Below are 25984 nucleotides of genomic sequence, written 5' to 3'. Positions count from 1 at the left end.
AAAACATTGTCTATTGCAGTATCGGGTGTACCTAACGAGTATTCAGTATTCACGTCCAGCGCGCGTCCTATTATTATAACTACCGTCCACCGCTGCGGCACACATTCTATATGGTCGTTATTACAATCTAAAATAATATAGATAATAATTAATTAGCACTTAGCACTTATATATTTTACATATCTATTGATAATATTTCAAACTTCCGGGTGAATACAACATTAGTCATTAGTTTTTAAATCGAATTATTATTAATTTTTAAAACATGTAAGGGTAACATCAGGTCTAAGTATTTTTTAATAATTATAACTTATAAGGATATCATTAATATTTGTTCATCATCTGTAAATCACTGGAGCGTACACGTAGGGTGATGATGCCTTACACTATATTTTCTTTCTTTTATATTACTTAAATTTTAATTGGATTTTATATTTTAAACATGGTATGTAGCTAACTTTTTTTTAAAAAAACATTTCAGAATTAATAATAGTAACGATTCCTTTGAAAATTGCTTAGTACTTGTACTCCATTACGCCAATTTGATCGTAACATTGCTTTTATATATATATATATATATACATCAATATCATACTGAAAGTGTGAATGCTGCACAAGTTGCGTGAAAAAACCTTTGAGGGTGTCACGTACTTCCGCGCAGTTACGTAGATACTATACGTATGGACGATGGGTCAATTTTATACATTTTCTTTTATTTATCACTATATATTCTCTCTCAGTAGCTTCACCGTGAATATAATCTAAAATTTGTATGGAATCTGATGTTTTATTATTGTTTGTAACTTGTATACTGTTTAGTGTTGTACAATGCTTGTTCTAGTTGTATTCTTGAAACTTGCTATATACTTACCTACGTTACTGGGTTAACTGCATTTGTCATCTATGCTCACGCATCATTACCATGTGTGACGTGTCCATGTAGAATATTATTCTCTGACAATAATCTTTGCTTAATGTACAAAAAATGGTTACAAGCTGTATATTATGTTTATAAATATGTATATATATACCACATTTCGTTTATATTTTACACTACTTTTACATATTTTAATACTTAACATTTTACAAAAAGAAAATAATCTGTCAGTAGATACACTGAGCACTGCGTATATCACAACACATACACTATACTTATAAATACACATGTTTTAAAGAGATATTGAAATATGCTACCAGATGTTCTACTAAACAAAGATTAAGTACATGGCACTTATACATTAAATGTGTTTTTTTCATTATTAATGCATTTAAATTATAGTGAACTATACAAATTTCAATTCATCTTGTTGTAGATTTTAAAACAGGAAAATTAAGATAAATAATGTTTAAGCAAAAAGAACACCGATTTAAATTACATAACATTACGATTTACGATCAGAGAGATAAATATTCCATTTAAAAATACATACCTATATGGAGATAAGATAAGTAGATACGTTGTTCATGTTCCTATATTTTTAAATTTATTAGATAATATTTAATTTTTAGCACAGTTTTATTATTTATTTTTTTGTACCTATGTCCTATATATATAATAATAATGTAGGTAACTTATTACATTGGGTATATTGAATTAAAACATATTATTTTTTTGAATTAATATTTTATTTTAAGGTAGGTATATGTGAAATTAATATCATCATATTTTCAAGAAATATCTTCAAAAAACAATATTTTTTAATTCAAAGACATTCTGGAAATGATTTAATACACGATGGTGTGGTATCTTCGATAATCTTGCCTCCCTCTAAAATAAGTACTCGATCATAGTCTACAATTGTAGATAATCTATGCTAAATTATAAGAATACATAAAGATATGTTAATATATTGTTACTATAGCTTAATAAATGTCAAATGAACAATTAAAATAAAAATTGTAATTACAGCAATTGTAATGACTGTTCGGCCATTGAATGATTTTTTTATCGCTTCTAACAATTTGTTTTCAGTTTCATCGTCCACAGAACTAGTTGGTTCGTCCATTATTAGACAAACATTGTCTTGCAAAATAGCTCTTGCCAAACATAATAATTGTTTTTGTCCATTACTCAAATTATCACCTGAATTATTCACTATACCTTCTATTAAAAAAAAAAAAAAATAATAAGTAAATAATTAATATAGGTACATAAGTAAGTAAGTGTAATTCACATATTTTTTATTTTTTTACGAGTATCATCCAGTTAAGAATTATTATATTAAAATGGGGCATGTTTTATTTCTTATGTTTAATACCTCATTTAAGAAAAATCTACAACACTTCAAAATATGGCAGTAGTCGTATTATTTTTAAAACAGCATAAATTCAATACCGACACAAGTGCTCTACGTTTGATCGTAATTTATAAATATTATAGTAGCCAGTAGGTATTTATAATTGTATAAGCATTGATAAGTATAATGTAGGTATTGATTGGGCTATGTGGCCTATGGAAATATCTATAGGACTATTGCCTAGTATCACGTCAAAACCGCAAATCCAAAAAAGCGAATGTCAAAATAGCTAAAAAACATAATAGCGAATGTTCTAAACAGCTAATAAGTATATTATTTTAAAATTATTATTATAATACGTGGTTAGTGATACATTAGTTAAAATAATTTATACTTGTATAGTGATAAATTATAGGCTATGCCTTTAAAATAATTTACAATATTTTTTACATATTTATTACATCGTTTTAAAAATTCTTAATGTAGTATCTTGATATATATATTTTTTTTATTGGGTTTTGTCCGCTTATGTATTGTTCCACTTTCATTTCCGTGTTAATCTGTTATTGTTTGAACCCTTCTATAAGTTTCCAAAGTTTTAGGTAACATGAATACACGATCCAAGTAAATGATTAGAACCACTATAATAATAATTTGTATATAAAATAATATATAATATATATGAATATATATATTGAACAACCCAGCTATAAAATTGACTGTAATTATCTGTATCTTTATAACTTATAAGTTATAAGTAATACTATTACTATAGATAAATAGATAAATAATAAGAATAATAATTTTAAAATAATATACTTTGGCTGTTTAAACATTCGCTATTATGTCTTTTTGCTATTTTGCCGTCACTATTTTGACATTCGCTTTTTGGATTCGTGGTTATAATAACGGTTAATCTATAGCATTTTGTAGATATAAATTATGATTAAATTAATTACTTATTTACTTGTAACTTAATTTATCTTAAATGTGTATTTCAATGTTTTTATATATATTTTTTAAAACCTGTTACAATAATAATGATGTGAATGTTTTAATGGATTATTTAAATTATATATTTTATTTTTGTATATTTACACCAATATACCACAGGTCCAGAATTAAAATGATTATATCTATTTAAGATATTGATCGGTTTTATGGCTTACCAAGCCCTCCTAATTGTAACTTGACTGTATCTTCCATTTGAGCCATTCTTAAACTGCTCCAAATCTCGTTATCTGAGTATTCATTTTTTAAATCTAAATTTTGCCTTATTGTTCCACCAAACATTTTGACATCCTGAGGTATTACAGATATCCGGGATCTCAAGCTTTGCAAAGGAACATTATTGATATCAACGCCATCAATCATTATTGTTCCATCTCTAATTGGGACCATATTCAAAATGCTCATCACTAAAGATGATTTACCACTGCCGGTCCGACCACAAATTCCAACCTTGAATTTTAAAACTGTTAAAATACTAAAAATTGTTTTAGATAAAGTTTTACTTTTTGGCCAGGTGGAATATTTAAGCTCACGTTACTAATAACTGGTTCTAGGCTCTCATTATACTTAACCGATACTTTATCTAAAACTATGTATCCTTTAGAAGGCCAAGCTCTTGTAATTATAGCTGTAAAAATTAATTATCAAATAAAGGTACCTATATAATTTAGTTGATAAACAGGTATGTAACAAATATAACTTATAAGTTTACTTTCGCTTCTATAATTTTCGATTGGGATAGTTGCAAATTCCTCGGTTCTCTCTACAGCGCTCATATACGTTTCTAGGTCCGCGAAAAATTTGACTACCCAATTTAAGTATACAGGAACCAGCAGCGTATAATTAATAGCTAATCCAACCATTGCTGATGAAATAGCAGAAGAAAAAAATGTAGTTGTTATTAAAGCCACCATAGTCGCTACAAAAACTATTGCTCCACCTAAGTAATCCTGAGTATAACAATGTTACAAAATCAGTTTATTATATATTATCTATTTAGATATGCTTTAATAATGAGTATTATAAAAGCAAATGATTTTATTTCATTTTACAATAATTTTACACTATAATAATATGTAGGTAAAATAAATCTATACGAGTATATATAATAAACAGAACTTGGACTTTATATTATGTGTTAAAAATAGTAAAATATGCAATGAATAATATTAGAAATCTTAAAATTGAAATCAAAATATGCACACATAGTAAAAGTATAAGTTAAATTTAAAGTAAATTTGAAAACTAAATTATGAACACTTTTTATTGTATGAATATTTTATACATTTTAAAATAAGAGACATCCAAAAAAATCATAACATTATTATTTTTGACATAAAAATCCATAGATATGTTAATGTAATTCAATGATTTACCAATTGTATATCAAAAGTGAATATGACTGTTAAATGCAATTTTTAGGTGATTGATTAATTTTAATAATATAAAATTTACTAAAATATATAATTTGCATTTATCATGCGCTATGTACACTGTACACAGTATCTATATATTATATTAATTTATTGATGTAGATACATATTTTACAATAATATTTTTTTTGTGATTTATTTAAGCCCGGATATTATGGTGTAGATTTTAGGTATGTAAATAAATACATAGTTACCTACATAAAGTTTTAAGCTCTGAATATAGGTACTCACTAATGCTATACCCAACCAACGATTTGATGAACTAATTATCAAAAATACTTTCGTGTGATTATCAATTCTATTTATCATCTCGGACATGAACCAAGTTTGTTTTCCAAAAGCTCTTATTGTATCTAGCCCAGAAATTGTTTCGTTGCAGTGAGTTATCATTGGTGACCTTAAGTTACCTTCCAATTTTTGCAAATCTCTAAAATAATAAATATTTTTTAATGTTTTTAATATTTAATTTAAATTATGCATTATATTATAAATATACAATATGTATATAACTACATATTTAAGTAGGTACCTAGAAGAACATCGATAAAATTTTTGAACTGTATAATAAACAAGACATATGGGTACAACGATTATTAAAAACCAAGGCGTTATGATAGCATTCACGATGATTCCACACAAACACAAAAATACAAAATGTACCAGACGTTGCATAGATGTACCAATTTTCTAAACAAAAATGTATTACAGATTACATCTTTTGAATCACCTGACGCTTATATATTATAATGTATAATAATGTATGAATTGTATACAGTACAGACTTTGTCAATAATAACCAAGTCATTGGAAAAACAGTTATCAATTCTTCCAATCGGCGTCGAATCAAAAAACGACAGCGGACATAGAATTATATTATTCAGCATACGGTGATGAACTAGTTTTCTGGCTTTTAATGCTCCATACTGACCGAATGTATTTGATAGGGCGGATAAAATTATAGAAATCATGCAAAAAAGACTGTAGACAACCAAGTCCCAAAATGCCTGAAATATATATTCATTGTAAATTATTTAGTTATAGTTATTTTAATAAAATATACCTACTTGTCTTTCTGAACGAAAATCTATATTAGACCAATAACTTAGCCAAAAATCAATGATAACTCTTGATGTTTGCCAAGAAATTGTGAGTAATATATAACAAATATAAGTAGTCCATCCGCTCCATGATATATATTTGAAATACGTTCTCAATGAAACTGATTTATAAATAAATTCATCTTCAAATCGACTTCGTTCACTTTTTAAATCTTATAATAAAATATATGAATTATAGATAGGTAAATAAAATTCACAGGTATATATTTTATACGCCATACCTGATGTATTATTGTCGCTAATGTCAGATACATTAGAAGGAACTTTTTTTAGCATAATTGCTTCCTCAGTTAAATCATTATCTTGTCTGGAATACATTTTTTTAAAGTATTTTAAATTAAAAAAAAAAAAATACAGAATTTTAAACATACTTTAATTTTCGTTTGATACTATGTTGTGTAATTTTGTTTGATCGATTAGGAGAATAAGGTATCCTTTAATATAATTCGATATACATAGGAACAAGATAAAATAATATTAATCACCATTTACCTATACATAGTCACATGGATTTATACATACAGTTCAACAGTGTTGTCTATCTTACCTTACTGATGACAAGATTTGACGTCTCAAACTTTTTTGAACTTGTTTTTCTTGTGAATAGTTTCGATATTTAATACTCGAATGAAAACTTATGGCTGGTTGATTCACTAAAATTTCGTCGACAAATGGTTTACGCCTGGGCAATTGTATATCTGCAATAGTAGCTGATCTTTCTCTTTTTTTATTTGAAGTTTGCCAATGATTTCTTTCAATTATAGAATCTCCATCACCACATTCATCAGTTGGAAGTAAAAGATCATGGGTAAGGTATCTAGAACCATATAATGCTCCAAAATTCTTTTTTAACTGCAAAAAAACCAAAACTATAACTATTTAATTTTTAAGTTAAGATTATAGCTTATATTACTTTTAAGTTTTAACTATAGTTAAAACCTATAGATATAGTTTAAGTTTATAAAATACACTTTATCTATGTGGCAGCACAATACTGGTAGTTCAGTGGTTCTTTTTATTTGTGTTTTTAGATTTTGAATGAATGCTATGGATTAATTGGTCTTAAAATTATGATTTATGGATGGTGTTGATGATTTTGTTTTATTTATCCGATTATCATCGACACTCGACATTATATTTACCCCAAATATATCCATAGGTGCAATTTACATTATTGACTTAACGGGACTATAAATATTAAAATCAAACAAACACACGGAAGTTACGCCCCTCATAAAGCTTGTAAAGGATAATCAATAATCTAGTATATTATTTTATGTAATAAACGTCATAATATATTAACTATTTTTATCTGAGCCTTTTTCTGGTTTTCTTAGGTAAATTTTATATACAATACTTCTGCTACTAAAATTAAAAATATTTTTGGTATAATAAATAACAAGATTTATATATTTATTTATAAATATATCCACTACAACCGTTAACCATTATTGATTAAATCATTAAATTTAAATTTAAAACATTCATTATAGTGTGGTTTATTAATAATTCCATGTTTTTTTTATCATTATACGTATGTATTATGTACAAGATAAAAAATTCTTGATTTCCTTTATTGAATTGTGTGGTTAGTACTTAGTTTTTTGGTTAATACGGTAACGCAATAATAATAATAATAATAATTTATTAATTCATTAATTGGAATAAAACCGACTAAAGCTCAATTGTTAATAATATATGATACATTTAAATTAAATCAACAGGTTAATAAACAGAATTAAATAAATTTAAAGGAAAATATGCATAGTAGGTAAATGGAAAATAAAAATAAAATAACAGTAAATAATAAATATAGTAGTAACAGTCAATAGACAACTAAAGAAAACAATAAAGTGTATCAAAATTTTAGGCGGCGCCTATAGTTATCATATTTAATGGAACATAGAAGTAATCAGGAAATAAGTCGGGAAAGGTTTGCGTAAAGGTTATTGCACTCCAGATAGGGGTGAGCTTTTTAGAAAATTAGAATTATGGAATGGGACATGTACCGGGTGTATAACCTAGGTATCATAATGTGAAATCGATCGGTTAAAGTAATTGGATTATGCGGAATAGCTTAGTAGGTATTACTGATATTAGGTACTATAAAGTTAAAAAATGTATTTAATCAGTGTTATTGTTTATACGCTGGCAACTATATAACTATATAATAAATATAAATTGATTTAAAAAATAGTAAACACTATTTATTAATCAATATTTGATACCATGACAACTATAACGCGAAATCGGCCAGAAAAAAAGTATCTAAAAACATTTATAATATTTTGCTAAAATATATGTATATTTCAATATTGTTATAATACATTTAAATTTTAAATTTACCTTTTTTTGATTTTCAATTGTTGGCCAATTTCGATGAAGTTGATGACCTATTTTACTAACTAATTTGAATAACTTCCAGCGTTCAGAGGCTGTTCGTCGACCATGATCTTGATTTTCCATTTTTACTATCATATTTTGAACTCCTCTTGTTTCAAGATCAGCTAAACTACCAAAAAACTCGATTTTACCTGCTTCCACAAGTACTATCTAAAATAAAATAGCTGTTATTCAATCTTAAGTTAATTATTTTTATATTATATAAATTAATTATTTATATTTTAAGTATTAAAACTATATTTTGTTTCAACAGTTTTGAGAATAATGTTAAAACGATTACAAACATCAACTCAATAAATTTTTGTACTCTACATGTATTTTTATAAATTAAAATACTATTTTAATTCATTGTCCAATATTTCCATCCTGCTTGACAATTAATTCTATGCATAATATTTTTAAAAAAATTGTAATTTTTATTAGTTAAATTATTTAAATTAGTAGGTACCGTATCAGCGAACGAAAGATCGCTTGCGAAACTCGTAGTCATGATAACTGTTTTAATTTGATTTAAAGTTGATTTTTTTATTCCGTTAAAGAGCACATGCTGACTAACATCGCTATCTAATGCAGACAAAGGATTATCCTATTTAAAGTAATAACAAAATTCAATATTAATGTTAAAAACAATAATTATAATATGTTTTTATTACCATCAAAATAATATTGGCCTTTGAATATAAAGCCCTAGCAATCGCAACTCGTTGTTGTTGACCACCACTCAAAGCTATTCCTCGATCACCAATTATTGTCCTCTCTTTATCCGGCAATATTTCAATATCTGGGCCCAAAGCACAAGCATCTATTACTCTTTTGAATCTCGATTTGTTATATTTGTCTCCAAAGACAATATTTTCTAAAACCGATGCATTTAATAGCCACGTTCGTTGTGATACATATGCTACTGTAGTTCCTCGTTTAAAATCTATTTCTCCAAATAAACAATTCATTTCTCCGAGTAAAGCAAGTAACATCGATGTCTTTCCACTTCCGACTTTTCCAGTAATTATCGTTAGTTTACCTGAACATAATAGCACAATATTATTATACACATTGGATAAATGACAATACATTTCAAGGCTATATATAGTATGGTGCAGTATATATTTTCTATTTAATATGTAAAATTGTACCTTCTTCAATTTTTAAATTATTAACTGCCAGCACTGGAATTTTTGAATTGGGCCAAGCAAATGTTGCATCCTTGATAGAAACACACACTTCTGTTTCCATATTTTGTTTAGTGATTTCATTTTCTTCGGAAATATTATTTTCTATTAAACTGTTTGATATACTCATATCAGATTTAGTCCATGACACATTCGTCTGAGATAAAAAATTACTTTAAATTAAATCACATTTTAATTAGAATTTATAATTACATATACCGATTGTTTGTGCTTATTGTTTTTATTTGGGCGTGTTTTTAAATGATTTATATTGGGTGTTATTTCCGGAAGTGACATAAATTCTTCGATTCTTTTTGTGCTCACCTATTATAGAATATAAAAGTTTGATAATTTCAAAACAAATTAATAGTTATTTTGTAAGTGTATTTAAACTTACAATGGCTGCAATAATAATCGGTACTGTTATAGGGAAAATAAACAAAGGAACTGTTAACTGATTTGACAACGCGAGACTTGAAAATATCGCACCAGAGTCTAATTGCGTTCCATTTTGTAAGCAATATAGACCTAAACAAAACAACGATACTAAAACCGATGACGCGTGAGTTAAAAATGCTGAAAACACCATAAAAAAATGTTTAAGCAATTACACTTCAATAAAAAATAAAAAAAAAAATTAATAGTTTTATGTACTCATTGATCCCCAATAAATTGAGTCCTTATCTAAGAGATCCAACTCGTTATTACGAGCATCCGTAATGCGATCAACAAACTCATTTTCCCATCCACATAATTTTAAAAGTCGAATACCTTGTAATACTTCATTGGTTAATTGCAGACGTTTATCTGACAAGTTCTATGATTAAATTATAAAATATTTGAATTATAATTAATAACATTCATTGGAACATTTATTTACCGATATCTCTTTTGAGTTACTAGACATCTTTTTACCGATGAAAAATTGTAAAGGTATCATAATCACTATACAACAAGCAGATCCAATAATAGCACTCCATCCGAGTTTCAGATACAGTAGATAAATTAAAATGATTATCTAAAAAAAAAAAATGTAATCCATAGACAATAAATATTTATTATTTAGCAGATACATTTATTCAAATTGTTTAGTATTGCGGTAATCAGTTAATTGTGGAATCACAAACACATTTATTTGCATTATTCTATTAATGATAATTTTGTTGACACTATTATTAAAAAAAATGGCTATAAATTAAGGTTTTCAAATGTGACTAGCTTATAGTTAACTATAGCGTTTTAAAATAAATTATACTAATACTATAATAGTTATATATAATAATGAATACCTATTATGAGTAATATATTATGACATTAAGTACCTAGTATTCTACTATTACATTGCAATAATTATGAATTATTAAGTAAACGGTACATACCTTTAAAGGAATTGCCCATATATAGTGTCCAATCCAAAAACTTGACATAATATTTGTGGTATCTTCGGACAATAAATTTATAATGTGTCCATTTTCTGAAGTAGAATCTACTTGAGTTTGTTGTAACTTTAACATTTTACAATAAAGCATAGCCTAAAAAAACATATTTGTTAGTTTTTATCTCCTCAATTAAAAAATGTTATTTTTAAACTAAACTTGAAGTCCAGATTTAAGACGTATGCCTTCAGCGTTTAAAATATGAGTACTAGCTTGTGAAAAACTTCCCTGAGCAATACAACTTATTAACATAATAAAAGCCATTACGTATCCATTGTTCAAAAATTCCCAAAACGTTACACAACACGAATTGTCCTAAAAATATAATATTGTGATAAAAAAGTATCATTTATTAATTTAAATCACATCAATGAATTAATAGGTAAGTCAATGCAATTTAAAATTAATTAATTTTCATATTTATTGTTTCATAAAAATTACCGTTTCATAATTTGTCATATTAGTAACACTTTGTTCTTTTGCAACAAAATTAACTATTACTGATACTCCTAAAGGTCCAATATAACCTACAAAGTCGCCCATCATTTTTAGAATTCCACCTACTAGAAACTCTTTCCAGTACACTTTACAATAGCATTTCCACATAGACACTTTTGTAGACGTGCCATATTTTTCCTAAAAATTTAAATAAACATGAGTATTAAGTACATAACAAATGATATTTCATACATATAACGTGTACCAAATACTACATAAATGAGTGATATCAAGTTTATAACTTTGTGGTGTATTTATGCTATGAAAGGGGGCCCCCACCACAAACAATAGGGATTTTACTATAATCTTTATATTTTCTTGAATTTATACATGTGACAAAAAATAGTAATAAATATAATGAAAAAAAATGTTGCTTTCAGTATAATATATTTAAACTTTGTTAGTAGTATATTACATAAATTAACAAATTCTTTTTCAATTGACAATGGGCAAACAATTATAAAACTATTTTTGCTAGCCTGTAACAATTTTGTTTTAAGTTTTCACCAATTCAAATACATAATTAATCTAAATAAAGTGGAATACTCGTTGAAGTGTGTTTTTGTGTTATTAAACTTATAAATAATTTAAATTACGAAATTTATTAATTTATAAATATATAATATAAATATCGGCAAATCTCGTACAGGAACTGTACATATTATAATAATATACTTTTTAGGTTCACGTAGAATCTATCATTCCCTGTAGTATATAATATAATTGTGATAATCGTTAATTTATTTTTTAGCATTTAACAGAGGCTTAAAAAATATTCTATATAATTATAAACCTCTCAACTTCATCATTGAAAAAAATATTGTAAATACGCCAGATTAACTAAATATAATATTATATAAATTGATAAATTATAAAGGTATCTATATTCATTTTAATCATTTTAAAGTTAAATACAAACAAACCTTTTGTTGTAGATAAATATTGTAAAGTCTTTCATATTGTGTTGTAGACTTTTCACGATTTGGTAATTGTCCTAAGTCTTCCAATTGAATTAAATGTTTGTAACAGTTACGTAGAAATCCGGTTAACCAATAAAATGTTATTCTTGAGTACCAGCTGCATAGATCATGTTTGTATGTAAAAAACTGTAGATCTAAATCTGTTTTGTTTATCCTCGACTGTAGTTTTTATATTTTATAAGAAACATGAAATAAAATATGAAAATATATTATTTTTTTCAAACGCGTTTATAGATTGAGCCGTTATATATTATGTCTATAAGACTTGTCACGTATATACGTAGGTGCAATATTAATTAAAAATGCAAACGTGCATTTTTCCAATACCTATATAATTTAACACCTACAGATCACTTGGTCCATGTGTACAACTAATTAATTAACGTCAGTCACGTGGCGATGTTCATTTTTTGTAATACCTACTTTCATCGATGACCCGGGCACCCGGCGACAAGTGTCTGCTGATTTTACCGATTTGTGTTTCATCGTATATATTTTAGTAAGTAATTATTTGTAAAAGATGAAAAAACAAACTCTCCGGGCTGTATAAGCGTATGTTATATTACATGGATAAATTGTAAATCTATACGTCATTCATTTCATTTAATATTTCCAGCAAACGCTAAACGGATAACATTTTTTCGATATTGTAACCGTCATACTGGCCATAGTACCTACATGATATCGGTGTATATAATTGTTTATAAATACAATAAATATAATACACACCTAAAGTTCTAGAGAATGATTTAAATATTTAATCGTTTGAATTTGCGTTGAGATATATGTATATATTATGTATTTATGTGTATTTATGCAATCTTTAGTTGAAATATTTCACAAATCTCTGAGTTGAGCTGCTTTATAGTTTTCACTTGAACATTTTTAGTTCAAGAAAGAAGAATGCTCAATCAGAATTGAAAATTTAGTCGAGTATTTTGTTCAAATAAATCGTGGATAGAAATATTTATTTTTATCTCATAGGTAATCCATTACAACATTAAATATAATAATATGTATATCAAGAATATTTATTGATAGGTACCTATTTGATTAAAAATATTAAATTTTATTTTTTAGGGTATCGTATTAAAACTTTTCAATATATATATAATATGTTATATACACCAGATCATATAAGTTTCCAAAATTTTTAAAATCGTCTAATATACTGTTTAACGGATTTTTAAGATCTTTTATGTAGTCATCACATCGTTCACAATTATAAACAATATCGTTATTATGTTAACATACTTTTTATACGTAATGACGTGACGTGCAGCCACTGACATGGCAAAAGAGATAATCGAAAGACTTCCACCTGTGAGTATTTTAAGGAGACGGTGGGTTGTTAATGTGGATAATAATTTAATACTAACTATATTATTTTCGTATTAAATGCGAAAGGTAATTTAAAAGTTAAGAGTAAATGATTTTATTTGGGTTTTGGATGGATGGAATATTATATAGTTTTTATTAAAAATGTTAAGTTCTCCACGTATTTATATGCATGCACGATGAACAGGTGTGTGTTTAATAATGATATTATCAATAATATTGTTCAATACGATCATTGTTTTTTTTTATATACCTATATTGGATTTAGCCTGTTTAAATTTTTAAATTTTCAAATAAATAAATTATTATATAAACGGGTCGCTCACCCGTCCGAACATGGCGTACAGGTGGAGTGCCGCGGTGGCGTAACAGCAGGCCGCCGACAGGGCCAGCGCCGGTGGTCGAACGTGCGTATGCACAGCGAAACCGGCGTCGGCAAGCGACACGAACAGCAAGGCTCGGCTCAGGCCGCACATCAGCCACGCCAGCACGCCGCATCCCATTGGGCCGGGTTGGCCGGCCACCTCGAGCATGTAGCATACCAACCCTGAGCTGAGCTGAGCCAGCAGGCCGACGGTGGCTAGCACCAGAGAACCGCACGTGCTCAGAGTGTAGTCAATGGTCAGCGCGAACTCGATCAGGCACGCGATCGTGTTGACGGTGCACCTGGCCGAATGGCCCCTGAACAGCAATCGTCTTGGTGACGGATTACTGCAACGGTTATAACAATTTATTATAATAATTACGTGTTTTGTCAAACGCTGCACCTTCAAGTCAACGAAAAAAAGTTATTTTAGTGTTGTTAATTTATTATTATTACGTAATGATGTAAAAATCGTTATTCCGCTAGTGGTCTTTTAAAATTATTATAATTATTATTATTAAAGGTCCAGTTAATACAACTCGCGGTATTATAAATTACTATAAATAAAACATTTTTTATATTGCTATTATTATGTCTGTTTTTAAAATTAAAAGTAAATTTAAAAATACCTTCCACGTATCTACCTATACAATATAAGGATCGCGGAAAAGTCACTGCGTGAAACTATTCACCGCCAACAATTCATCGTGGATACAATAGCGGTTATTCGTCGTGGCAAATTAATTAAATTAAAAAATACAAATTAGTTTTTGCATATTTATTTATTATATACTGTCCGAAAAATATAATATTACAATAAATTAATCATTGGCGGCACCAGATATTTTTTATTGGGGGGGGGAATTTATTTATGGCTACTCGATAACCCATTAATTTGTGTTTAAACCATAATTTCAGGAAAATATTGCTAAAAATGTTTTGGGTATAATATGTTATATTTCTAAATAAATAATTAAAAAATGTATCTACTATATTATTATGATAAATGTATTACAGTAAAACTTCAAATTTCTTCCATTTTCTTTAATTTGTATTTAACAATTAATAACTTTTTATTTTTGAATGTATAAGATTTTAGAAAGTGTGCAGTTAGTATAAACTTTATTGGGTATTTTTATTTCTAAATTTTCAAAAAAAGCACATTTAATTTGAATATAATAGTTAAACTTAAAATAATATAACTTAAGTCTAAAAACTCTTTAAATTAATTATTACTATTTTATATTAATAATGATTTCTGGGGAGGGGGCAACTTGCCCACCATTGCTCCTGTGTAATCACCCCTGAAATTACTGTATAAATAATAATTAAACATTTAACTGAAAATTATGAGCTATGCCTCTTAAATAATTTTCTATAATTCTATTGATAGTCATCGGCTATCATACACATTTTTTAATCTTTCAGCAAAGTATTTGTATTTTATCTTTATACGTCCGTGGAATACTCGGCTATATATTCTTCAACTTTGCCCATCATATCAAAAATTCCATGTTGTAATTTAATAATATATAAATTAGCGACTAAAAAATAAATTTAAATAAATTTAAGATTTCAGTATGCTGTGTGAAAACATAATTTATGAAACAATTGCGATGAATTGTACGCGCAGTGAGTTAAACACGCGGTGAATTGTAAATGCGGTGAAATATCCGGATACCCAACATAAACATTATAGTTAATAAATATATGATTACATATATATCATATAATATTATATGTATACTATTATATATATAATCAACGTATATACATATTAAATATAACACAATAATTGTATTATATTATTATACAATATTATGTATTACTGTTGTTGTTAAGTACCCGCTAAGCAACTGATTAGTTATTCAAAATATTTAATGAAATAAAACCAACACTAATTTGTAAGAAACTAAGGAGTAAAAATAAAAAAAAAACGTTTAGGCAATTCAAAATATTGGTTTTTTAAAATATCATTATAATATGGATTTTTTGAATATTATAGTTATAGGACATTAGGACATGTTTCAAATTACGACTACAATATATACTATATGTAATACTTATTAGTATTTCTTTTATTGTTCAAGAAATTAATACTTTATTTGATTAAATAAAAAAATATATTTCAGTTAAAAAGTTAATATATAATATATAAGTAAAAAGTATCAGATATCTTTATAATATTATATCCTATAGGTTATAAGCTATCTGCATAGCAACCCGTTAAATCAGTAAATGTTTAATTTGAATTGTATTTTGTTTAGAAAAATGAATATCTGTTGTAATTTAATTTTTTTTTATTTTATCGTTCAGTTTTAGTTATCTATATACATAAATAAATACTAAAAATGTACCTAAATGGAGGTTAAATACTTCAATGTTTTGTTATTATATTTTATTAGTATATTATAATAGTATATTATCAATTAAAAATATTAAATTATACCTATTATTATTGTGTATTTGTGTACTTTTCACTATTTTTTTTATGTAGAATTGATCGTATGACTTACCTTGTCGAAATGCATTTTATGTATATAAATATTAACATATTTGCATAAAGTGCGAATCCAAAGGTAATCACATTGAAAAGCTCCATATCACATGGATCGTAGACCAACCATGGTTTTGGATCTGTATTATTCCACTCTGCCCTGTAAGTAGTACACCAAAATCTGCCCATGATAAAACGTTAAGGATACGACTGTTTCGGTCAAGTCAATACGGTTGATTGATGCGATTAAGCTTTGGGTCCCTCTGTTTTACTGCACACGAATTTATAAAGTATATAAAATATAATAGCTATTTAAATTCGGGGGAACATCGCGTATACGTTCGCCTACTCGTCGACCTACACCGAGAGATCGCCTAATTGAAACGGATGTGTGTTGGGTTCACAAAATACTATCGTGTACCTGTTGACGCGTCCAGAATTTATTGATTATGTTTTTGTAGAGAAAAACCTTGTTTTACATAAGTTTCGTTGGTAAAATAACGACTGAATATTACAATTTATAGTTTATAGTTTAATACAATTTATTTCTTTGTCTATTTCTATTTCCTATATACATTATACACATTACACATAAACAATTTAAAAAATTAGATGGTAAACAATTTGAAAATTCTTCTATAATATACAGTTGAATTTTAAAATATACTGTTTATTTTAATCAAATCAACTACTTATGTAAACAAAGTGTTAAATTTGTAACTATTTTCGCTGGTTTATATTTGATGAAAAATAAAGTATGCCTTTGGATACAATATATTTTATATATTCAAATATTGAATATATTATAATTAATTATTATAAATAGTTTATAATTATATACATTTTTGATCAAGTTTTAAAATTTAACAGGCGTGTAACAGCTAGTGATTCAATATTAATCTTTTCTTTGAATGTCTTATTCTTATTATTCAATTAATGGGGTTATCAATTAAATACATAAATGATATGATAATTTGACAATAAAAAAAAATTTAAATTATTTATATTGTATTATTTTTTTTATAACTTCAGAGTTATAAGTGTAGCTAGTGTAAGTTAATGTTTTAATTTTTCATTTAAATAAACATACGAAATACTGTTTATATCAAATCCTTTAATTTTATAACATAGTCAAATCAATAAACATTAATGCTATAACGTCCATGAGTATTTTGTAATATTTGAACGGCGAAATCAATTTATACAACAAATCAGTTATTGTTATATTAATTGTATTATAATATTTAGAAATATTACAGCAAATAGTTACATTATTACTGAATGATGTATTACTGTACACATTTAGATGTATGACATTAATGAAAATATAGATTAAAATTCAATTTTACTAAATGATACATTTGTGTTGTAAATTGTATTAAATAATAATTTTAATTTTAGTATATTATTAATTTTTGTAATTAGGTTAGTAATATGGCTTATATTATGTAATATACTTTTTACAAAAAACTATAAATATAATTTGTTTTATTAAATTTATTTTAATATTTATGTTCTTCGATGTTATTTTTCTTACTCAATAATTTGAATAAAACTGGTCAGACCTGTTATCCTCAATATATTTTCCTCCTTTTTTTTATCATATATGTTTTATTTTATACTTTCGTATTATAAAGCAGATAGGTTGTGATGGATGAAAATAATTATAGGTTTTAGTTACATTGAGATACTTAGCCTGACGAGCAGCTATAATGTAAATGATAGGAACATCCAGAATTTATATAAATTATATATTTTATGGGGATGGTTAGATAGTTCGAAGATTGTTATTATTTAAGACTTTATTTCATAAGGGTATCTAAAAAAAGTTTTTTAATCTCTATAATGGTTCTATAAAATATCAATGTATTATAAAAAGTATATTTATGTAAAATACAAATAATAAAACACAAAAAAAAAGTATTTATTGGCAAGCATTGCAAAAAACTAAAAATACTAAGTTATGTTATTATTATTATTAATAATTTATGATTATTTTAATTTGTTAATACAATATTATAATACAAATTAATTTAAAATTGTATTATATTCATAAATGCAAACATTATAAATATGTAATGTGTGAAGTATATTGACAAGATAGATAAAAATATGAGAATTTTACTGTTTAATACTTTTAGATTTGTATTATAAACTTCGTTTAGGTTGACCGTATCCTGTTAAAAAACAATTAAATTAATAGCTCAAAACATAAATAACAATTACATACTTATACAGTTATATTTATTTGTAATAGGTAGAGGTACTCGTACTTCATAATATTTACGGTCAACATATTACTATGTATCTTTCTCATATTATAAACTGTGATCATCTGTTCTAGTGACTTTCGTTTTTATGATTATCTGCAATAACCATAATAGTCATATTATTTTTTTAGTACATTATGTCTTATTGCTCTAAATTAATGAAATATTCTAATATTTTTTTTACATTTATGTATACATCGTTTATAGGTTATAGGCTTATAGTCTATGTATGCGCTATATGTTATAGGTAGTATACCTATAACAATAATAGTCAAGTATATCTATATAGTCTTTTAGATAATTATATAGCTATATAGCTAATTATTAGTTTATTTATCGACCTAGGTACTGTTTTCTTACTAGTAATAGGTAAATTTTAAAGTATTGAATTTTATTACCTATAGCAATAACTTATAAGTTATAAGTACTTAATATTTGAACCACCTATATTTGAGAAACGGCGTAAATTGATAAATGATAATTCGAATAAGAAAACAATAAAAACGGTTTTTACAGAACTAGTTACATATGGTACGTAAACAAAGAGTTATAATAGAAAGAACTCAGCCAGATACACAACTTCAAATAATAAAAAATAAATAACTACGTTTTAGTTTGAGGGAGGTGTACACATGTAAAGTACTAAAGTTCTTGGATTTATACACGATTCTCCGTGATGTAAATGTGCGGTTGAATTACAATAGGTTCATACTGGATTTATATTTATTCTCAAATAAGCGTAGTCAGCCCCAATTACGCCTATAAAATAATATTATTAAAATATTATGTTTTTTCCTTTAATAATAGAACAAAAAGGAGTAATAGCTTATTACTGCAATAAACTAATTTTATTGAATACCTAAATTAAATTTTCACAGAATGCATGATGAATCTATCTATAAATAACACATTCTACGTATTATCTCAATTTTCAATATTTTGTGACTCACATCGTTTCTCAAATTGGTTGTTAATCTATCTAAAGTATTGTTAGTAACTTCATGTATTATTTTTAACTAATTTACTTTTATTATTTATACAAACTTAAAAATTTAAATATTATATAAAAGGTACCTACCTATTATATAAATATTTAATAATGTTATGGTAATTATTTTATTCTTTAATTAAAAATTTAAAAAATAAGTATAATAGTAAATATATATATTTTTAATGTTAATTTAGAATATAATTAATTATAATATACATGGTGTAACAGGACTATTTAACAAATATAGTAACATTTGGAAGTTTGTCAAATAGTCTTATTACACCTTATATATTAATTTAAAAAAATTATTCAAAATTAAATTAGTTGCATCGGTTTAATACAAATATATGTATCATTCAATATATTTTTAAAATGTTTATATTTAATTAAGTATTTATTATTAAAGTAATAAAAACTTAATTAAAAAAAAATATAAAAATGCAGTAAAATACAAATAAACTTTAAGTGGCATGTCAAATGCTTTGTTTGAACATATAGGTATACATTTTTATTTGACTTGGCAATTTAATAATTTTAATTATTAAACTAAACTAAAAATTGAGAATTTTATTATGTAAAATCTATAGAAACGAGAGTCATAAAATATCTCTTTCTTAACTTTTTTATTAATTACCGGAATATTTTATTGGATATTATTGTAATAATAGATTAAAAAACTATTTCCGTATATAGGTATATAGCCATATTCTGTTGGATTTTAATACTTTTTTGTATCTAGTTGATGTGTACATTTAATTCATAATATAATCATAACTCACATAGAGGGCTTTCTTATATTTATATAACTGTAGGCAACTATATAGCTGCATATTCTCCAAAATTATAAATAAGACTACCTATGCATGTCTGCATAAATCTAATTAATAACAATAATAACCTATAAACAAAATATAAAATAATTGTGAAATAAAAATCAGGAGTGAATACTGTCACGGATCCAGAGTATGAATCTTTTTATGATCGAGTAACGGCCTACGAAAACTTTTATTACAAATTTAAGTTGAGTCGTGATTAGAGGATTTGCTATCATATTACATAACTCCACACACGTGGCTACACAATTTTTACGTTTACATTATTTTTGAGAGCAGATAGTACCAAACTCAAGTTTTTAAATACCCTGGAGTTATTTCTTTATAATTTATTATTTTTAATTAACTAGTAAATATTAATATTTATACCTCAGATCAATTCATATACAAGGTACGTACCATTGCTGCAGACAGATGAAAAAGCTATAATCACATTCCATGAAAATCGTTCAATTTTTATGGTCAATTTGTAGTCCCGCCAAAATCGTATTTCATTGTGGACTGTGGTACTCTCAATGGAGAATAAAATTAAACCACAGTAAATCGATACTTATGATATTCACTTTAAGGGCTTAAGATGTGAATTTCATCGGTTTATTTCAGTGGATACCATACCTATACTATCATCTGATACAGTTTAATATTTAGACCTGCACATACTGGATAAGAGGTAAACTTGTTATCAACACATAAGGCCAAAAAGATTAATTCTAGACTCTTGTTCGAGTATGTTTAAATCATTTTAACAAAAAATAAATATTATACAAGTTTAAAGACCAAATTATTAATATATTATATAAAACACCACTATTATGGTTTATAACTGTAAGGTGAAACTAAAAAAAAACGAATTCTATTAAAACTTTCCAAAATATTTCACTTTGTCAAATTACAAACGCTACATCATACATTTCAAATCAAACAATTAACAATGACTTACATATTAAAACAATTGAAGAAGAATTTGCTGTATTTTACAAGCAAATTCTTCTCGCGTTTAGGTAACCATGAAAATCCACTCATCAAAAAATTAAATACCTTGATTCTTCAAGAAATTCTTGCCATCGACTGAAAAATACGTAAACGGTGTAGAGATTTCTTGATTTAAGCTAAAATATTTTTTTTTTTTTTTGCTCTTCCTCTTCAACTCAAAGTTAAGTGTTAATATTGAGCGACGTTTTAATCAAGTATAATATCTTGTTATTTTTTTTTCTATCTTCACATATTAATATGCTTATCGTGCTATTCTGTATAGATTGTATATTTCTCTTACCAATAATAATAATAATAATAAAAAACAGTATAAATTAATAAACAATTCCAATAACCACAGATCCTCAGCATTTCTGTAAACAGCGTTTCTGGAATTTTAATGGCACCGACAGATGGCACTGCGTATGCATTAAATTACAAGCACCGGTTACCAACTTAGTCCCCCTTCTTCCGCGTCGACGGTACTAGGACACGCACGTTCCTCTCGATATCAGCAACAGCGGCGACAGCAGCTATCGACCAACCTTCGTCGTGCGCGGTTGTGCGGCGTTTATATGCGTTTTTTTTCCAAAATAACATTCGTAGTCGGTACTGGTGCGCTCACTCGATCGGTGTAGTGTATTTGTACGCAAGTGATTTAACCAAAACGAATTAGTGTGTGTGCCGTCGTTTAGACGTAATATTATATAGTGTGCGTGAGTTCGTTATTTTCAGGAAAGACATTTCCTATCTTGAGATTCGTAATTCGTTTCGAATGGCTTCGCAAAGTCAAGCGGTGTTCGAGTTCGCGGGATTTTCGTCGGTTTTGGTCGTTATTGTTGGGTCATAGTGTGTGTAATAAACGATGACTGTAGGGCCCATGACACGGAACGGTGAATGTAAGAAGTTCTCGCCCAACATATTCAACAAGTCGAAATGTACCAATTGCTTCAGGCAGAAGGAGGAACACAGTGCCGAAGCTTTGGAGAGCAATCGAGTGAGTGATGTCATCATTTATTTAACGATATACCTACCTATTCCATATTTTACCGTAGCGATTCGCTTATCACCTATTTTTTGTATTGAATCGTTAGTCGCGTATGTGCCGGTATTTACATTTTATTTTACATACTTACCTAAGTTTATTGATGCAAATATTATGATTTATAATGACGGTGTTAGCTGTGGTCCTGCGCAAATAATATATCATTCTTATTTTGAAACTATTTCTTTAAATAGTATAAACGTTTGTGCGTTTATGAGTTCTAGTAAATACTAAATATTACGTGGTGTCGTGGTTGTTTGTACTTATAGTTAAGTATTATAGTGATTACGCGCAAAAGTTCGATCGGACGTCGTTGCGAGGTTTCTTTAGAAAATATTTGTGGAACAACATGTACCTATAATATTTCCTATTCGTTGTAATACTATTTTTTTTTTAGTATAGACGATTATTTTTTCATGCATATGCAACGTTTTGTAGTACAACAAAAATTAGTTCGACCATTTAAGCTGTTAAGTTGGTTTGAATAACATTTCAAAAATATATATATGAGTGTACAAATGTCCATGTAAATATACAGTGTTAGTCAAGAGTCAAATATACACATGTTTCGTTTTGTCGTTATATATTTGTTTAATATTCATTTTAAATATATATTATACACTACCTAGTATACCTAGTATTATTTAATTTAATTGTAGTAGTAATAATACTTATATGTGAATAATTCAAGTTCAACTATCGCGTAATAGGACGTGTTCATAAGTTGTTTTCGCTGTATATTTTTATAATCCGCCAAGACGTGTTGATTGTGTATGCAATTATTAAATATGTAACTGTAATTTCATAAACATATCTAAGCATATTTTTTCAGTTTTGAAAATATATTTTACTTTTTACGTGAAAATTTTGAAATTTAGATTACTGATATAGTTCTAATGGGACAAATTGTTAACAATTTCTCGTTGGAGTTTCGTATAACGGGTAGATCCACAAGTTATTAGGCCACTGGCTAGACGTGTTCGCATATTTCTTGGTGAAAAACACGGCAATTTTTTTTACGCCTGACTAATATCTTCTCAATTCATACGATTATAAATACTGACTTCGAGATAAGAGAGTATACTGTATTCATGTTTCTGCGGAATATGAAGAAACCGGTTTTCTCAACGTTGGTTTCCTCCATGTGTACTTCAAAACTGTTTTTAGATCGACAAAACCTTGTATACATACCACTGGCGCTATTATGTTGGGCCAATCAAAATTGTTCAGATATCATTAGCTTAAACCGACCATCATCAACACTACCTATAATGATAGTGTGTTTTCGACAGGTAGTAGTATATAATCTTATGTTGTAAACTTGTAACTTGTTGTATTAGTTGACTGTTTTCTCGATTATAAATGGATTTTATATGAGAACCAATTGGTGAATCCCGTTAAGTTTATAAAATGATACAACTGACGTAACTTGAAACGTCACATTTGTTAAAAAAAATCTCCGTGAAGGGTTTCTTTATCGATTTCACCAATTTGAAATTCAATAACGACTTCGCGATTATGATTTCATTAATTAATATTGAAATGAAAGAGAAAGTCTATTGTTTTCCACATTCGTAACATATAACTACGATGTCATTTTTTCGGTTTCGCTTGAACATTAAACAATAATTAATCGCGTCGGATTACAACTAGAAAGTTTGGTAGTGAAGTTCGGACTTCGGTTTAGTTCAAAATTGGTATGAAAAATAAATAATTTCTGGTGCTATATTATGTTAGTACTAACACTACTAAGTATCAACAGTACACATAGCGTGTACGTGTTTAAAATGTAATTAAACATTTCTACGTAATTATATACTTTTTTTCTTTTGTCTAGGAAATTTATTTGAGCTTTGTTATTTTTTAAGACATTTTTTTTAAACCATATCATATAATTTCGGGTATAATTTATAATTTATATATAGTAAGTAAACTTCCACAAACTCAACATTTGAAAGCATTTAAAGTATTTTATCGAAATATAGATGATAACTATATGTCTATTTAATATATATTTAAGTTAATTCGTGCTTGGCTTATTCAGTCCGAAACTAATATTTTAATTAAGATTGTAATATGTCATCAATAATTAGAAAATTGAGAAAGCATTCACGTTGAACGGGTCAGGCTAGCTTTTTTTTTCTTCGTTGTTGGTGGTTGTATTGAGTAACTATTTTTTATTCCTTACTCTACGTGAAAATTGAAATGCACGGATTTATGTAATTTAAATCAAACTAAATGACAAGGTAGAAGAAAAAACGAAATTGTTAAAACAATAATAACTGTTATTACTAAACTGATGAAGGCAATTTCGGTTTTATGCAACCCAGATTCTCCGGAGACAATGAGATTTTACTTTCCACTCTTATATTGATGTAAATTTGCGTGCAAAATATTAAAGTTATGAATAGCATATTATTATTTAAAAAGTAAAATTCTGTTTTATTTCGATGATATATTTTAGAATATTAGTAGTAATACAATCACGTTGAAAAAAATATTTAGGTACCGTTATAAGATATAACTTAATTTAATATTGATTTATCCTTGTTGATTATGTTATTAATCAATTATAATTGTATATCTAGTATTGTTTTTATAATATCCATGTTGAGATATAATTTGATAGATTAAATAAATAAATGATTAATTGAATCTAGAAGTATTTTTACACTCACGCACAATGGCCTTGGTACCTTACATGTTTATTACATGATATTATGATAATATTGATGGTTAAATCTTTCACGAAAATATTATCGAAGCTTGAGTATCTTACCATATAAAGATACAGGAATAATTAACTACTATTTTGTTTTTAATCATTTATTGGTAAAATAAATATAACGAAACGCTATTATTAAAAAATAAAAAAAATATCGTACATATATCTTGAGATTATATAATAATCTGAATTCACATTAAAAATTACCTCATTGTACACACACATTCATTATATATCATTGTACATACAATTATTAGAATGTATTGTTCAATACCAATATACTAATTTAGTTTTGTGTTTACTACGCATTTCATTTTAAATTACTTAAATTTTCAAATTATTTGTGTTTTATAATTAAAGATTTATAGTATAATTATTATATTCTTTTGATTATTAATATAATAGTTATCTATAGACCATAATTGTAATTATATTCCTAACTGGTGGTAGAAAAAAAAAATTTGATGATTAAATATTCAAGTAACTCAACTATAAACATTGGTGATTCGTTAGTTAAACTGTCAAACCATGAAATTAGAATTATATAGTGACATAATAATTTAAACTTGAAAAAATAAAAGTGTAGATTTATAAAGTAAAAAAAAAATAAAAAATGTTTTATTTTTTAGGTCTAATCTCATGTGAGGAGGAAAATATTTTTAAA

The 25984-nt window shown here is 26.6% G+C and overlaps 2 protein-coding genes across 3 annotated transcripts in view; one reads left to right on the top strand and one right to left on the bottom strand.

Annotated features, from left to right (window-relative positions):
- Window positions 1–1655: 1655 nt before the first annotated feature.
- LOC113552392 (ATP-binding cassette sub-family C member Sur) lies at window positions 1656–16689 on the bottom strand. Its single transcript, XM_026955273.1, has 26 exons — window positions 16504–16689; window positions 13950–14334; window positions 12229–12444; window positions 11249–11443; window positions 10967–11122; window positions 10751–10903; window positions 10252–10389; window positions 10026–10188; window positions 9769–9947; window positions 9591–9695; window positions 9336–9528; window positions 8856–9223; window positions 8651–8788; window positions 8146–8352; window positions 6347–6651; window positions 6171–6233; window positions 6021–6106; window positions 5746–5951; window positions 5464–5685; window positions 5211–5368; window positions 4913–5108; window positions 3961–4198; window positions 3752–3876; window positions 3407–3698; window positions 1908–2104; window positions 1656–1814 (listed from the first exon to the last, which is right to left on the bottom strand). The coding sequence occupies exons 1-26, from the start codon at window positions 16671–16673 to the stop codon at window positions 1704–1706; spliced, it is 4965 nt and encodes a 1654-aa protein (XP_026811074.1). The 5' UTR covers window positions 16674–16689; the 3' UTR covers window positions 1656–1703.
- Window positions 16690–22093: 5404 nt separating this feature from the next.
- Window positions 22094–25984, top strand: part of LOC113551184 (protein outspread) — an 86121-nt gene continuing 82230 nt past the window's right edge. For both annotated transcript variants that reach the window (XM_026953268.1, XM_026953267.1), the window contains exon 1: window positions 22094–22547. In XM_026953268.1, coding sequence (XP_026809069.1) covers window positions 22416–22547 — 132 coding nt within the window. In that variant the 5' untranslated portion in view covers window positions 22094–22415. The remainder of the gene's footprint in view (window positions 22548–25984) is intronic.

This window comes from Rhopalosiphum maidis, chromosome 2 (assembly GCF_003676215.2).
Source record: "Rhopalosiphum maidis isolate BTI-1 chromosome 2, ASM367621v3, whole genome shotgun sequence".
NCBI classification, from domain to species: Eukaryota; Metazoa; Arthropoda; class Insecta; order Hemiptera; family Aphididae; genus Rhopalosiphum; species Rhopalosiphum maidis.
The sequence above is the reverse complement of the archived record's forward strand: the minus strand, read 5'-3'. Positions and strand labels throughout refer to the sequence as shown.

Excerpts from the sequence above, each read along its gene's own strand:
- LOC113552392 (XM_026955273.1), bottom strand. The coding sequence starts at position 16,673 with ATGGGCAGATTTTGGTGTACTACTTACAGGGCAGAGTGGAATAATACA. Across the intron at positions 9,696-9,768 it reads CGATTATTATTGCAGCCATT|GTGAGCACAAAAAGAATCGA; the intron begins GTAAGTTTAAAT and ends ATTCTATAATAG. Across the intron at positions 5,109-5,210 it reads TTTTATCGATGTTCTTCTAG|AGATTTGCAAAAATTGGAAG; the intron begins GTACCTACTTAA and ends TTATTATTTTAG.